Source organism: Elgaria multicarinata, chromosome 2 (genome assembly GCF_023053635.1).
Source record: "Elgaria multicarinata webbii isolate HBS135686 ecotype San Diego chromosome 2, rElgMul1.1.pri, whole genome shotgun sequence".
Classification (NCBI taxonomy): domain Eukaryota; kingdom Metazoa; phylum Chordata; class Lepidosauria; order Squamata; family Anguidae; genus Elgaria; species Elgaria multicarinata.
Genome location: NC_086172.1, coordinates 118189597 through 118207071, shown reverse-complemented (window position 1 = coordinate 118207071; position 17475 = coordinate 118189597). Strand labels below are relative to the sequence as shown.

The window sequence follows — 17475 nt, the reverse complement described above, 5'->3', positions numbered from 1 at the left end:
GAACGAGCAGCTTTATTGTGCAGGGAAGGGGGAAAAACAGACTTTTCCCCACTCCAAAATAAGATGAAAAAAGGAGGGGAAGAGACAAGATTAGCGCAGGCCAGGGACAACATCATATGAGTACTGCGCTGCAAAAACACATATCAGGCATGTCAAGAGTGCGATAAATTACTGGTGTGATGGAGCTCTATATGGCACAACACATTATTTTTGGGCAATATTTTAAGTCAAAATGTTTCAGAAAAGATTATTTTATTTTTCTTTTAATAAAAAGTTTTAAAAAGTTCTTACTATAACCTGTATATTTCACAAGAAACTCACAATTGGTATACATCATTATCCAACTGCATGTGTGAAATTAACATAAATAGAATTCAATGTAGGAGAGCCCTAAAGACTGTACTCCAATCCCCTGCTCTAAATGCTGCTTCAGATATGCACCAGTTCAAAGCTAACTTTGCTTAAAAGTTGAGGTAACTACTAACCAGATAACTTAGTTAAAACTTGCAACTCTGCTAATCCCAGTGAACTATTCCTCACCCCCTCTTACTTGTGTGCCGTGTCTTTTAGACTGTAAGCCTGAGGCAAGGACTGTCTTGTTTTTAATGATCTTATGTAAGCTGCTCTGAGTGGGGGTTTTTTTGCCTGAACAGTAGGGTAAAAAATGCTTAAAATAATACATATAAAACAAATACTGAATTTTTGATCAGTGGTCATTATTGAATTTGCAAGGAAAAAGCTGTTCACTACATACATGCTCAACTTCATGAATTAGCATGTACCCAGTTATAGGTCTCCCAAAAGGAAAAATTATATCTCCAGAATGAATAGCATCCTGCGCATTATAGGGCAGGTTTGCAATCAAACTATCAAACAGGAAGCACTTCTTTAATTGCACACTAACTTTTAGAACATTTCTTTGTTGGCAAATAATTACTGCAGTCAAATGCATGTCATAAGGCCCAATAGAAATAAATAGGGCCTAATAGAAATGATAGGATAAAATAGTGCTCCTCCTCCTTTAATGCAAAAACCTGTACTCCATTATTTTTCATAAATAAAGCATTTACTTATTATTTACCAAAACTGAGATATCTCCTTTATGCTTAGCTTCAGGAAAGGGATTCCAGAGATGACTTCACACCATCTCTTGACTAGATTTGCATACAACATTCCAACACATCACATATATTACCTTGGTTGCTGAATATAGACTGAGAAATGGACATGGTTGAATCCCAGAAAAAGAGGAAATATTCACTATAACTCCTTTGGACCTAAAAAAAAAAAAAAAGTAAACATAACATACCAAGACAGCCATCAGAAACAGCAGAAATGAAACATGTTACAGAATCCAAAGTTTCATTTACAAATACCAGCTATACTCAAGAAAGGCAATAGAACATCCAAATAGACTGTTAACAGAAAAACACATATGGGCTTTCAGCCTCTCCCACCACAGTGTCATCCTTCACCTCCCCAAAAGCTACCACCAGAAGTCAGACCCTTCAGAGTGGTAGGCCATGGGCAAAGCACCCTCAGCGGGGCTTCAAAGAAGCAACATCCTAGAATCTCTTCACAACAGAGCACGTCAGGGGTTCCCAACATGGCGGCCAAAAGTGCCATGGTGCCTGCCAAATGGGTCCCCCAATGGGCACCTGAAATTTTAAAATGTTTTTCCAGTTAATTTTTTAATTTGATTTCCATTCTTTTTAAATGTACATACATGGATTTGTATGAATGCGTACAACTTTCTAGCACTTATCCATTGGGTTCAACAAAAGTGTACACTGAAGGTGCTATATAAATAAATAAATATCTAAATAAGTATCCATTTGAAGGTGGCATTTATATGCCACCTGTTCAAATATTGATAGCATTGTAAGGTACTCAATCCATTGTATTAGAAGAGGTGAATGTTTCTCCTTCCAATGTTGTAATATCAATCTTTAGCTGTCAAAAAAGGTACAGAGAATACATTTATGTTGACCATTTGTTAATTTCCATCAAGCGGGAAAATAATTTAAAAGAACATGTACACCAGTGATTATTAAAAACTGTTCTAGTACAAAGTTTATCTGTGTAATAACCTCCTCCCCAAAAGAAGCAACTATTGGACATTGCTAAAACATATGTTTAAATTTAAAAGAAACATTAGCTGTATTGCACCACAAGGAATTAGCCAAATTAGACAAATAAGACAACTCTTATTAAAGAGACATTGTGGTATCCAATAGACACAAAACAAGATTTTGCAGAAAAGACGCAGAAATAAATATATTATTATTATTATGGTCACAAATCCCAAATATGCCCACTATTCTAAAAAGGTTGCGGGCCTGGAGTACATGAAAAACAGAGTTCTTTTAGAATGTTCTTGCTTATTTTTTTTATAAAAATGTGTTAGGTTAATTATAATTAAGTTGTTATTATAATTTAGTGGATTACAGAGATTCTCTCTTGTTCTTAATTTGGTGCTAGTCAAGGCCGCAGCCCAGTGGTATGCTATTTTAAATTACAGTGCCTTTTTTCTTTCTTTTTTGGCTAACTTGGACTAACCAACCAATGGCCAATAAGGGAACCGGAGCACCAAAGGGTTGGTCTTCTTGCTGCTTCCTTCCTTCTCATACAAGAGGGAAAACTTCTTCTAGTAGACATTTCCCACCTACAGTTTTTTTATAAGAGCTACAATAATAAAATAACCTGTTTAAAAATCAGCTCCCCAATTAATTGGGAGCAAAATTTCAGTCGATGATGATGATGACGATTTTAACACAGATTAATCGAACGGATTAAATATTACAGCACAATTGCTAAAACATTTCTCTGAAGTCAAGGTCTTTGTAGGATTCTATCTTTGCAGCAGCAATGCATGATAAAGTGGGACACTAGCAGGATCCAGTTCAATGCCACAAGTCAGAACAACATTTTTCATGTAACAATGGATACATTCAAGGCAACAGCATATGCTCTTTATGGAACTATGCAAGAAGATATCCCCATATATAGTTCTATCATACTTTTACTAGGTTATATCAGTTAGTTTTTTCCAACATGAATAGATAAAAAAGTAACTGACTAAACACACTCTAATACCTCATCAGCATTCTACCTTAAGCAAAATAATAGGAAAACATGCTATATTTAGCTCTCCCATTGTTGTTATGGCAACCCTTGTCTGCCCCAGCTGTATAAAGTGGTAAAAAGCAAGCTGCCTCTGTAATGCAATTAACTTGTATGGAGTAAATATCCAATAGTTTTAATGCTTGTCTAGAACAGAGGTGCCCAATTCAAAGCACGCAAAAAGTTGCGCTATTGCACTGAAGACTTACCATTTACATGGTGCAGTTTGGTCACGGCTTGAATGTACATAGAAGCAATGAATTTGGCTTAATGTAGAGTGCAGGTAACTTTACCACAGAATAGAGGTTTGAATCATTCCCTAGAACTTGGGGTGGGGGGGCACACGGTATTTGTTTCTTCTTAGGGAGTGTCAGTTTTTCCTAACAACTAACCTTCACTTGCACAAAATACTGTTCATAAGTGGTCAATGCTCATGAGTGACCTTTACATGTATTCTGCTTTCTGCAGAAGTGTGGCTTGATAGCGTTTTAAATTCCTGCTACCGTTTTTTAGTTTGGAAGTTTTCTTGCTATGTGTTTAATTATTTAATTAATCCCTTCCTTTGCAGAAGAATACAATGCAAGGGCATAGACTATCACTGTAGTGGCACCAAACCATCACCATCATCTCTTGCTCTTCTACTAAAAGTAAAAATGCAAATACAACAAAATAAAACCAACACTTAACAAAACAAAAATAAAATCTAGTGGCAGCTACTGTAAATGAAATTAGACAATACAATTTGATGTTACACAATAAAAGTCTATCAAAATAGAAGAGTCTTCAATTTCAGCTAAAAGACGAATTTCCTGACACATTTAAATTAGGAGAACATTCTGGTCATGACAACGCCACATAGAAGAGGTCAGTCATCTCTTGTGCTCACTTGCTCAATGTCCTGAGATGACATCAAGAGCAAAGCCTCTCAGCCTGATCTTAATTGAAAGGCAGACTTATTTGAGAGCAGTTCCTAAGGTAGTCTGGTCCTACACATTTAGGGCTTTAAAGAACCAGCCCTTTGGACACAGAAGCAAATAGCAACTCCAAAGAGCTGATGTAAGAGTGGAGGTATATGGTTCAGACAGAAGACTAACCGCTGCATGTTGGACCAATTGAAGCTTCTAGACCAGCGGTTCTCAACCTGTGGGTCGGGACCCCTTTGGGGGTCAAATGACCCTTTCACAGGGGTCGCCTAAGACCATCGGAAAACACATATTTCCGATGGTCTTAGGAAACTGTATTGACTGAACTATGTCATGTATCATCTTTTGTATTATTAAAGCTATTGTTATGTATTATTTTCATTAGCAAACCATCCCATGACAATGGATCGTGTAGAGAAGAACGAAAATAATTTTATGGTTGGGGGTCACCACAACATGAGGAACTGTATTAAAAGGTCGTGGCATTAGGAAGGTTGAGAACCACTGTTCGAGACTGTCTTCAAAGGTAGTTCTGCATAAAGTGCATTTCAACAATCTAGTGTGGAAGTAACTGGATGACTAAAGCCAAACCTGCCTTTTCCAGGTAAAGCCTCAGTTGACATATAAACTGAAACTCTTAGAGGGCTTTCCGAGTAACCACTACCACCTAAGTGTGTACTGAGATGGTAGTGGCTGCTAGGACTGCCTTCTAATAGCTTCACCAATCTAATGGATTTCTTCATGCATGAAGACGGTATCAGATATTACCAACAGCTCAAACCTGACTAGATAGTGATTTGTCCATGACAATAGAAGGTTCTCCCACCCACAGATCATCATAATCCCGATATGAACAGAACAGCAGTTGTAGTATACGCCCAGCTAAGTTCAGTGGGGGCTAAATATGAGACAGGCCCATGGTTACCATAGAGGCCATGAAGTCATGAGCTGCTTCCAACAAGGAGGCTTTATCCCAGAGGGTAAGGATGTTAAAGTATACCAAGATTATAGAACTTTACACCACTTTTGTCAGCTCATGAAGGGACACTATCAGGCAGCAGAATGGCTGATGGGACTCCTGGAATTGTTGTCTTGTCTCAAGAACCCAGTATGACATGCAGACACTCATGTTTAGTAGACTGTTAGACAGGGCACCTGGTCAGTGAGATGGAATCTTAATGAAATATATCCATAAAGGCCATAAAGGTGATGCTGAAGCTAGAAACCCAGTGGATAAAGCAGAGAAAAGCTAATCTCATCCTCCTCTCCCATCTAGGTGTTTGTAATGCAATCCAGATTGGCATCATCACAGGATTAAATCCTGAATGGCAGTTGTATTACTATTCACTGACTTGGCATTCAGGAGTAGCAATTGCATGCTTGATGGATTACTTACATCTCTACCAGGAATGGTAGGGTTGGAGGTTAGGACAGGAAAGTAAGACTCTATGCAGATATCTAAGCAGTATCCCTGTTCAGACGCAACTTAGGAAAGGGTGGTTAGCACTAACCACATTGAGTGTTCCTGATAGATGACCATGTCACTAAGCTCCACAGCATGGTTACTCTAACCACCTACCACCTCACAGAAGTCCACATTCCTCTGACTGGTCTATCACGCAGCATCAGCAGCACTGCAGCTGGCCATGGGTGGCCATTACAGGGCTGATGTTGCAGCTGGCCACAGGCAGCCTTTACTTGGCGAGTGCTTTCATTCTTCCTTCGTTCAAAAAATACACAAAAATGTACTTTTCCCCACAGGTTAAAAAGTGGAAAATGTGCATCTGGGGGGAATTCAGGCATTCACATGAATGCGTGAATTAGAAAACTTGAAAAAACTGAACAACTGCAAAACTTGAAAGAAAAGTAGGGTGCAAGATAAGAATGGGTGAGTTCACCCCTCCCTACAAGAGAGAACTCCTCCCTTCAAAATGTTTAGCAAACAAACTGGTAATCTAAAGCATGGGAAAAGGGAAAAATGAAATGCCATTCTATTGCATTCTCTTTAACCACATGATGAGGGAGAAGAGGGCTCAGGGCTGCTATTTTCAGTGATAGCCACCTTCTACTGATGCAAAGCCACAACAGGACTCAACCGTATTACTTCTTTATTACAACCTTATTACTTACAAGTCTCTAGTTTGTGATATTATCTGCAAAAAGGGATTAGGCAAACAACTGAATTGGTAATGAAGACATTGCTGTTTCAAGTGGTGTTTGTGAGATTTATGTATCTTTATATGAATACATGTATACTGTATGTTAAGTAGTAGAAATTCTTATTTGAAAAATGGGGAGAACATGACTGAGATCAGCCAGACAAATTTTTCAAAATCAATCCAATAATACAGGCAATAAGGTCAACGCATGAAGTTCATCAGGGACACTAAGTAGATTAGAAAAATAAGTATTCTTGAAAACCAAATACTATTTATGCACTTTTCTTTCAATCGAGAGCAGCCAAGCCAACTGCTCCAAAGGGGATTTTGCTGGATCTAGGAAGAGCATTACTGATCAAAATCTTGATACTTTCCACATGTGCATAATGCTGAACACGGTTTTTTTTTAAAAAAAAAAGTTACATAAATACATTGGATAATTACTGCAAACATTTCTGATTGTCCTTGTCACCTGAGGAGAACCATGCGCTATTCTCATGTACAGGCAGGGAACAGGAGTGCTGTGCTAAGGAAGTAGACAAAATAGTAGTATGGCAGGGTTTAATTGGATGTTAAGAACTCACTGCATTTGCAGAAGTCCCAGCTATAAGATAAACATAAAAATATGAGTGCATGGAATGATAACAAACTGTTGCAACAACATTGATATGGGTGAAGTCAAGTGACCCTCAGAAGTTTGTAGAATATAAATCAGCAATGGCTTGCTTTGTAGATTGGGTCACTGCAAGTCAGTGAAGGAGGGTGGATATAATTCTGATGGTGGAGGCAAGTGGGAATCCCACCATGAAGAGACTGGAACTGATGAGTCTGAGTGACAAGATGGAAAATCCACAGCAAGACTTATTTTCTAATTACCTCCATGAGCAAAAGGGGAAATAATCCCTGTAGAAACAGCCCCTGAAAGAATGCCTTAAGGGAGTGGAAGTCAACTTTGAAGTTAAAACATTGTACTGCAAAGACAATTATACTAGAATGAAGCAAGACGATATTGGTGGCAGGGAGTCCTTTTGCATCCAATCTTTTTGTCCATCTCAATGGAACTAAGGAAGTGGTAGTTTTATATATTCAGAAGAGTTACGTACCTTAGTGTACCAGACAAATAAAAGGGGAACCCAAGTACAAGCTTTCCATGCCTAGCTGCACTAGCATTACAGACAATTAGGATCGAAAGGTTGCTGTATATTATTTTCATGTTATTCCCAAGAGCATCCTACCTTTGTCTGCACACTTTCCCTATAACTAGAGCTTATTCTCTATACCCATTTTGTTTCCAGTGACTCTCAGAAATGGCTTTAAGAAGGTTATCCCCAGGAAGATCCCAGCAACCATAGCCACCCCCACAGAATAGCAGTTTGTTGAGTTCACACTGATGAGTCAGATGGGCTTTCTAATTCCATTTTAAAAAGAAATCACAACAGTAATGGGAAAAATAAAATAAAAAAGGGAATCAAGTGGAGCTAGGCTTCCACCATCTGATGATTCATGCACCCAAAACCATGACTCACACAGCATTACATTGGCACTAAAACATGGAGGCCAGGCTGATTAGTCATAGTAATGAATTTTTCAAAGAAAGGGTTCTCCCCTATAAATAATGATGACTGTCTGGATAGTGTTTGTGTGACTCACCTTTCCAGCATCCTGGGCAGCACCAATTGTGTCATCTGAAAAAGTAAATAAGAATTTATTTATTGGTGATTGAGTAGTATGCAGACACCAGACTGAGGGAAGCCTCTCTCTGCCTCCTCATAAGGAAGGTGACCCCCTCTTCACCTCAAAATACTCTAGGAGATTTGAAGGCCTTCATTTGTGTGGAGGCAGCATATTTTTATTCTGCCTGTTTAACTTGGTTCTTTCTCAAAGCATGAGGAGTGAATCAGATGAACTCATCTGCACTTGTAAAACAGAAGTAACGTATGCTCTTATTTCCCATTTTGCATTGCTACTGCGCTGTTTATCAAAGGCTTCAAAATGTCATCTTCATGGAATTACAGCCACATACCTGCAAGCCCTGGTTCTGAAATTCAATACTGATCCAAGACACGGATTATGTTCTGAATTATGGCAGAGATGCCAAAACTCTAGTTTAACCATTACCACAGCAAAAGTTCAAAGAATGGTAGCAGGATGCAGAAAGCTTTGTGGGGAGTACCTGAAATTGGGTAGGATTGTAAGAAATTCTTCTCCTCAGATGAAGTGCATGAATAAACTGGGGTGGGGGGGTGGGAGCGGCAGATATATGTGTGTGTTTGTGTGAAAGAGAGAGAGAGAGAGAGAGAATGAATAGTGTGGATGGGGTGTTTGTGTATTGACATGTTGGAGAGTGGAGTGGCCATGACCACTTTGGGCTCTGGTCACACCCACTGCTGGTATGGAACGTCCAGCAGGTGTCCTATGTAGCATTCTGGCCCTTGGGCTGAAAGGGGTTGTATTATGCAAAACAAAGGTGGGGAACCTAACATAAAAAAATATCTTGCCAGTTTTAGGGTGCTCTTGTCAAGTGTTTTTCTTTATTAAAAGGGTTATTTATTAACCTTTATATTTCACTAGAGGCCTTCTATGTATGTAAGGCCAGACATTTCTTGTGACCATTTCTGCATACCAAATACCATTAAATTAGAAGTATGGCTCAAGAGCTGGATTTGGACCTAGGATACTCATGTCCTCCATCGTTGAATAACTTAATGGCCTTTTGACAAGTCACACCCAGCACCATGTATAAAATGTGAATTAATATGACATATGTCACAGAGAAGCTACAACAACAAACAAGTTTGTACAGCAATTGAGTTATTAGAAGTACTTATAACTACTAAGCTCAACTTTTTAAGAAGCTGTAATTTCCATTCTAATTAATTGGTACATTCTTGCTTTAAGTATTTGGGGTGCGGGGACAGAACAAAAACAACTAACATAAGTGCGGAAGCCAATGATTTTGAGTTAAATCAAGCTAAATATGGCAAATAAAAGACTTCTTGCTTTTATTAGCCACCACTTACAGCCTTTCAGCTAAGCATTTTCATGTAATAATGGGCTGAACCATGTAATCACAGTGATTGTCTGAGAGGGCAATCAAGGACTCATGACTACTTCACATACAGTGTCCACCTGAAAAATCGGAGGAAGGCCACATGTTGTATCGAAGCCATGAACATGGAACTTTGTAAATACAGGCACAGCCTGTACCACTATTCATATACAGGAATCAGCATTGGAAAAATATGGTCATGAAGTAAATTAATGGGCCCCTCCCTAAGGTGGGTCCTCCCTAATTCTCCATATAAAAAAGGCAATTATATTTCTAGGGCAATTATATCCTATTTTCTGAACTCAGCTATATGTGGATTAGAATCCAAAATTGGAATTAAAATGCAATTTTTAGGGCAACTGAAAAATAGTTTTTGACCAGCTCATGCTCCAGATTTGAGGGAGTCCTCAGCATAGTGCCCTTCTGGTATGTCCCTTCCTATGACCCTTAGGCAACTGGTGAGCAACAGCAGCAGTGCTCAAATGAGCAAAGGGATAGCTTGGAGTTGCCATTTAAGGGTGCAATCCTATGAGATGTGCCCTACGTAAGTCTCCGAACTTGGAGGCTTATGAGTAACCTATGCAAAGCATTTTAGCTGGATGGGCGGTTTTACCTGTGTAGTGGATTCTTTGGGGAAAGGAAGGACGCTGGGGACGACTGGGGATATCTCATAGCCCAACGTCCCCAGACTACTCTCCTCCCCACTCCCAGGAACAACCCCCATTTCACCCCCCCAAGATCTTTGACTTGCAAGCTCATAGTAGCAGCCAGCAATGTTTTTCCCATGCTGGTTGTGAGTGGGTGGGGCAGGGGGAGGGGAGCATGGTTCTCTGCCTCTGATTTTGGAGAAAGGAAACTGAAGTATCTTATGTCCACCAGACACTGTCTAGGGGGCACAGAAATGCTCTCCCAGTTCCTTAAAATGCCCTGGGCACTCTCAATGTACTGTCACTCCAGAAATTGTAGGAAACTTAAATGGTGGCTCCAAGTGACTTGGCACATATCAGAGTGCCAGAAAAAAAAAGGGGGGTCACGAGCAGGTGATAGCAGTAGGCCTCGATGAAGCCCCAGCAGCTACCTGAGGGTGCTGAAATCCGCTCTGCTTTTGACTATTATTCACATTGTATTACATTGTGAGTTCCAAGAAACTCTAGAAATTCCTAAGATTTTTTATTAGGAGCAAAAGCAATGCTATTACTGTATCTTAGTACCATTTCTAGGTGCAAATAGAAGCAGATTAAGTAGAGAGATACAGAATGGAGAAACAAGTCACTAGGAATACAGGTTTTCCCTTAAGAACTGCATCGAGTAGTTTACATACTATATTGGCCTCGCCACTGTAACAGCAGAAATTTGCTCCATCTTAGAGGACATCAACAGCATTGTTCTGAGATTATAAATGCCAGGAGAAAGACTAATGTTGGAATTGAAAGTGCTTGTTTTGTAAAGGGCTGGCAGTGATGGCATGGTTCAGTGATGTGCCATTCTCCCAAGCAGATATCCCCATCAGAGGAAAGTAGTTTATTTGCAAGTCTTGCAAAATGGCACTGCTTTCAGGCCCTCAGGCAAGGAGGGAGAGATGCCCTGACAGTATGTAACCGAGAGAAACTAAACACAAACTGGAAAAGAAAGTGAATAAGTAAGAATCATTAGAAGAACAAATATAGGAAATTAATTTACACAGGATGAGCTTAAGCTCCAGCAGGACAAGTGAGAGGAAGTCATTAATAATGGTACTGCTGCAGTCAAAATGAATGGAATGGTAAGATGGGAACTACACCCCCTTGAGAGTGTGCAGTGAGGGTGGGCTGCCTGCCAAAATGCTAGTCTAGTTCCAAAGAGTTCATAGGTGGAGGACCAATACGTAGGATTGTGCAAAAATCATGAAGAACTGAAATCTGAAAAAAGAAAGATCTGATCAATTTGCCAGACTATATTTTCTAAACAGCAACTTGTTGTTTACAAAATATAGTCTGACTGTCTAAGTTTGTGCCAATAATACAAGTTCTATTAGAATTACTCAGATTTAATTAATAGCCTGTCAGAAAATGGATGCGGAAAAGGGAGTAAGATTATACATATGGCAAATAGCAGAGTTCTAAGAGCATGAGATAGATACAAGAGTTCAATACAAATTGGATAAAATCCAATCCTCGCAGTCTCTACAAGCTTTCTCATTGTTCCTTTTCCAAAAAGAAAATAGAAAAGAAAAAAGCAGTGCTGGTTCGGTTGCCACCAGCCACCACTGGACACTTGTTTTTCAGGAAATACACAAAGCTTCAAGGGCAGATCATCCTTTCTTCTCTGGGAAAAAAGTTATACTAGTAGCAGTTGCTGAATGAATTCTAGAGGCTTCCAGAGAAAATGGACTTATGCAGAAGCTCTACAGGGAAGCAACTCATAGATAAAGCCATGTATAACTGTGCCTGCTATAATGAGATAGATCTTTTTAAGACAATTACTTTGTATCAGCAAAACAACATGTGCTGCTGTATCCCCTAAAATTCTCCTCAAACTGGCACTTACCTTGCACACAGACATGATGTTAACGTTTAGCATGTTGTCAATTGTCTGCAAAAGATAGGAAGTACAAAACAACAGAATAAGCTCTTGGAATTAAAACAAAACATCTCAAGCAACTGAGGCATATGACTAGTTTATACAGACATCCAACCTATCTCGGGCATGTAAGTAGGTAGCTGGTGCATGTCCATTTTAAATTCAACTATTCAGACAAGGAAAGTCTTCAGCTATTACATCAGCTATACATTTCTATACTCAACATCCAACAGAAAAGACCCCAATAGATGAAGTAGCAAACCAATATGCAGAGTAAGTACCTTACCCCTGATAATCCATTCTAAAGTGACATGGTTTTTTCCCCATCTAACAAGGCAGAGAATTGGACAAATATTTCATTTATTTCATAAAGTCAGCCTTCCCCAACCTGGTGCCCTCCAGACGTTTTGGTCTAACTCCCATCAGTTTCAGCCAAGATGGCCAATGCTGGGAGCTGTATCCAAAACATCTGGATGGCACTTGGCTGGGAAAGGCTATCATAACTATTAAATGTATTTCAATATAGAACAAATGCACGTAGTAGAGAAACTGGGCTATAGTAAAAACAGTCCTAAAATGCAGTCCACTGCTGCAGAAAGAACCAGTTAGAAGTTACTGAGCTGCTTCTTTCCTAAAATGAAACGGCAAAAATATTGCATCTTAATACATGGGATGCATAAGACAGACATATCCCTGAAATCAAAGAGCTATTTTCTCAACACACTCAAATGTGTTTTATAAAGATTCCTAGAAGTTAAGTTTATAATTTATGTAAAACTTGGCCCATTAGTCCAGCATATGCAGGTAACGTATTATGTACAAATATTAGGAACAAATAATTAGGTAGAATAGCATTAAATATTTGGATTTTGGCAAAGTTACATGTTGGATATAAAGATAGCTTATTGATATATTAATATACAAATAAGTAACAAAATATATCCAGCTACATGAATTAACAGAGTGAAGACTTAGGTGAAGGGGTCTGAGGAAGTATCCACCAAAAGTGATCCAAGGCAGCAGTACTATAGACTCTCACATGGGAGTGTAGATATGTGTAGATTTGTCATTCTTTATTTGACATGTGAAAGATATTATCAGTTTTGCCCTCAGATGAATGTTTGTACTGAACAGAATGGGAGAAAGTTGCCTAACCTATTCAGGTTTAAAGTCACAGAGCTTGGTGTCAGTCACTGAATAGTAATTCTAACAAATGCAGGTTGCTTACCTGTAACCGTAGTTCTTCAAGTGGTCATCTATGCATTCACACATATGGGCTCTGCGCCCGCGCTGGGACCTGAACCGGAACCTCAAATAGCTGAGTATAACGTTTTAGGCGGGAACCATCCCCCAATGCTACTGCACATGTGCACGCGGTTCCCACCTATACCTCAGTTTACAGGAGTCCGACATTGTGGTCCCATAAACATACATATAAAAACTATACAATAAAAACAGTACACCACCAAGAGGGGACGATGGGTGGGTTGTGCGAATGCATAGATGACTACTCGAAGAACTACAGTTACAGGTAAGCAACCTGCATTTCTTCTTCGTGATCTCTATGCATCACACATATGGGCGATTAGCAAGCTGACATACCTGAAGGCGTGTTATCGTGTGTGTTATTGTAGTACCTCAGAGAGGACCGCTCTTCCAAATGAACAGTCCTGTCGTGCATGAACATCAAGGTTATAATGTCTGACGAACGTGGACGGGGTTGACCACGTTGCTGCTTTGCACAAGTCTTGTAGAGGGACTCCCCTACGAAAAGCAACAGCTCTAGTCAAGTGGGCTATCACAGGCTTTGATAATTGCAGACCTGATAGAGAGTAAGCCAATTCAGTGGTCTGAGTAATCCAGTGCAACAAGCGCTGGCAGGACATGGGGAGACCTTTATGAGGTTCACCATAGCAAACGAAAAGTTGTTTTGTCTTTCTGAAGTTTTCAGTCCGTGACTTATAGAAGGCGAGAGACCTCCTCACATCTAGCATGTGTAGAGTAGAGTCCACTGGGGTTGTAGGATTAGGAAAAAAGGCCGGTAGCACAATATCTTGTGTGGTGTGAAAAGCCGAGACTACCTTAGGAAGGAAAGCAATGTCCGTACGGAGAACCACCTTATCCCCATGAAATGTCAAGTAAGGAGGATCGACTCTCAATGCCCTTAGCTCACTTGCACGGCGTGCGAACGTTATTGCTATAAGAAATGCGACCTTAAAAGATAGAAGTCTGAGGTCCACAGTGGCTAGCGGTTCAAAGGGTTTCCATGTTAAGGCGTGTAACACCACCGATAAGCTCCATGCGGGAATCATGTGTTTGGCTATTGGCATCATGTTCTTTAGTCCTCTTAAAAAATTCTTTGTCACTGGGTGAGAAAAAGGTGAGAAGCTGTCTATGCCTTGGTCCGATGCGGAAATCGCTGCTAGATGGACCCTGACCGATGACAGCTTCAATCCTTGTTGGTGTAAAGAGAGTAGGTATTGTAAGATGTTAAAAAGAGTACAAGAGCTAGGTTGAAAATTCTTATCTTGGGCAAAAATAGAGAATCTCTTCCATTTGCTGGCATATGACCTTCTAGTAGAGGGTTTACGAGATGCTAGCAATACCGTCAGTGTTTCAGTGTGTGTGTATTGTGCGGCATTATCCTCCACACCGTCATCCTCAACATCGACAAATCTGGATGCCGAACCTTGCCTCCATCCTGAGTCAGCAGTGTCGGTATTGATGGAAGTTTTATGTAGTTGTGGTTCGACAGTCGTAAGACATGTGAGAACCACGGTTGTCGAGGCCACCAAGGGGCTATCAGGATGCAGTCCGACCCGTCCATTTGGATCTTGACTAGCACCCGCGTTAGGAGTGGAAATGGTGGGAACATGTACACTAAGTTTCCCTTCCATGTCCTGGTGAACGCATCCCCCAGAGAGTTCTTTCCCTTGCCTGCTCTGCTGCAGAACTTGGGGCACACAGCATTGGTTTCTGTAGCAAAGACATCGACCATTGGGAAACCCCAGTATTGGAAGAGGTCTTCCCTGGTCTTGAGATCGAGTTCTCATTCGTGACTGGTATGGAAGGATCTGCTTAGAAAGTCTGCAACAGTGTTTTCCTTTCCAGCCACATGGATGGCAGTCAAGTAGATGTTTCTCCTTATGCACCAGTTCCAGGTGCATAGGGCCAACCGTGTCAAGGGGTGAGATCTCGTGCCCCCCTGCCTGTTGAGGTAACATACCACCGTGGTGTTGTCCGTGGCGATGAGCACACTGCACTTTTCTAGGATCGCTGTGAAAGCCTTCAGCACTCTCTCTACCGCCAGCAGTTCGAGATGGTTGAGGTGTTGTTTTGTCTGCGATCTCGACCATTGACCTTGGACAAGGAGGGAGTTGCAATGAGCCCCCCATTCTATTAAGGAGGTGTCGGTAGTGATCGTCCTTGACGGTGTCGGGGAGTGGAAGGGGATTCCCTCGAGGAGATTCTTGTCCCGTAGCCACCACAATAGGGATGATCGAACCGAGAGTGGTAGACATAGTCGAGTTCGTCAGGCATCGGTACGGAGGTCGAATGACCTGAGAAACCAATTCTGGAGGGTTCTCATACGTAGCCTTGCAAATCTGATGACTGCGGTGGTCGCTGACATTAGTCCTAGTAACCTCTGGATCGTCCATGTGGTGGTCGAAGGGCGATCCTTGATATCTAGGATTAGTTCGCGTAGGAATGTAGCCCTCGACCTCGGAAGGTACGCTCTTCCATCCACCAATGAAAGGGTGATGCCTATGAAATCTATCCTCAGTTGTGGTGTTAGGATAGATTTCTCTAGGTTGACCCAGAGTCCTAGTGAGTCGAGAAATTGTAAGGTGGTGGCTATGTTCCCTTGGAGGGTAGTGTAGCTCTCTGCTACCAGTAACCAGTCGTCGATGTAAGGGTATACAGATATGTCCTGTTGCCTTAGATGTGCGCAAACCACTGACATAACCTTTGTGAATACTCGAGGGGCTGTTGCGAGGCCGAAGGGGAGAACGGTGAACTGGAATGGCTCGTCCCCAACTGAAAAGCAGAGGAAACGTTGACTTGACTCTCTGATGGAAATGTGGAAGTAAACATCCTTTAGATCTATCACTGCAAACCAGACGCCCTTGTGCAGAAGTTGGAGAATGGATGCTACTGTAGTCATACGGAATCTTCTGGGAGTGATAAAGTTGTTCACTTGTCTTAGATCCAATATCGGTTGAAGACCCCCATCCTTTTTCGGGATGGTAAAGTAACAGGAGTAAAAACCCTGATTGATCTGGGATGTTGGTATGTGAGAGATAGCTCCTTTCTCCAGAAGGGTATGTACTTCTAGAAGAAGTGGAGTCGAGGGTGCTGTCACTTTTATTCCTGAAAAAGGTGGAGAGGTGTCGAACTCGATATTGTATCCATTGCAGATGATGGTAAGAACCCAAGAGTCTGTCGTTATGGTTTCCCACTGTCGAATGAAAGGTTGAAGTCGGTTTCCGAATGGTAGTAAGTGTGGGGAAAGGCAGTCAAAGGCGTTGTTTCTTCCCAAAACCAGGCTGGCGACGAGTCTGCTGGTAATGTTGAGGGTAAGCATGCTTCTTTTGCTGCTGTTGCTGCTGTTGTCTGGGTTGTTTGTCATACTGGAAGCGTAGCTGTTGGATGAAAGGTTGTCTAGCCCAGCGTCAAGGTTTATATTGAATAGCTGGTGCCGAGAAACCCATCCTCTTTGCCGTCGTGCAAGCTTTATGTATTGAGTCCATGGCCTCATCCGTCTTGGAATTGAAGAGACCCTCGCCATCGAACGGTAGGTTTTCGATGCGTGTTCTTGCTTCTTGGCTCAAGCCAACTGATCTCAGCCATGCATGCCTGCGTAGGGCTATGGAGCCCATCATGGCTTTGGAGTCACAGTCTGTCTGATGTCTAGCAGTACTGAGCTGTTGTTTAGCAGTGGCTGATGCTTCCACTTGGAAGACTCTGGCTAGTTCTCTTTTGTCATCTGGCAAGTAATCGCATAATGATCCAATTTTCTCCCATAGAAATACTTGGTAACGTGCCATAGCTGCCTGGTAAGTGGCAGCATGTAATCCGAGTGAAGTGAAAGCATAAATTTTTTGGCCTAAAAGATCTAATTTCCTCCCTTCTCTATCAACAGGTGCAGTATGAATTTTCTGTGATTTTCCTTGGGAAGATTCTACGATGACCAAATTGGGTTTCGGGTGTTGGAAGAGGAATTCAGCCCCTTTTTCTTGAATGCGATACGTTGCCTCAAGTCGCTTGGAAGTTGGCGCAGTCAAAGAGGATGTTTTCCAGGACACCTGGGCGGTCTGCAGCAAGGTAGGTGGATACGGAATAGCCACTGGACATTGGCGTCAATATGGAGGACATCGTATATTGGATCATCCAGTGTCTCAAGGGGTTGTTGAGTTGCAAGCCCCAATGATTGAGCCATTCTCAAAATGTGCTCAGAGAAATGACTCATATCCTCAGATGGAGATGAGGGGTCTTTTGAGTTTACAGCATCATCTGGTGATGGAACGGAGGGGGTGGCCGATACTGAGGAGGCTGAATCCGACTGGTAATCCTCCTCTGGAGATATAGAGCCAGGTGCCCGTTGCGGTGATGGTAAGGGCTGGATTGACTGATTTGACGGTGAAGGTGGTAAGACTGGGAC

The 17475-nt window shown here is 41.3% G+C and overlaps 1 protein-coding gene across 1 annotated transcript in view; it reads right to left on the bottom strand.

The window, feature by feature from the left end:
- Positions 1-17475, bottom strand: part of HSD17B12 (hydroxysteroid 17-beta dehydrogenase 12) — an 82743-nt gene that overhangs the window by 10381 nt on the left and 54887 nt on the right. Inside the window, exons 6-8 of the mRNA XM_063117437.1 lie at positions 11781-11825; positions 7856-7890; positions 1196-1277 (exon numbers count right to left, since the gene is read on the bottom strand). Of these exons, the coding sequence (XP_062973507.1) occupies positions 1196-1277; positions 7856-7890; positions 11781-11825 (162 nt within the window). The remainder of the gene's footprint in view (positions 1-1195; positions 1278-7855; positions 7891-11780; positions 11826-17475) is intronic.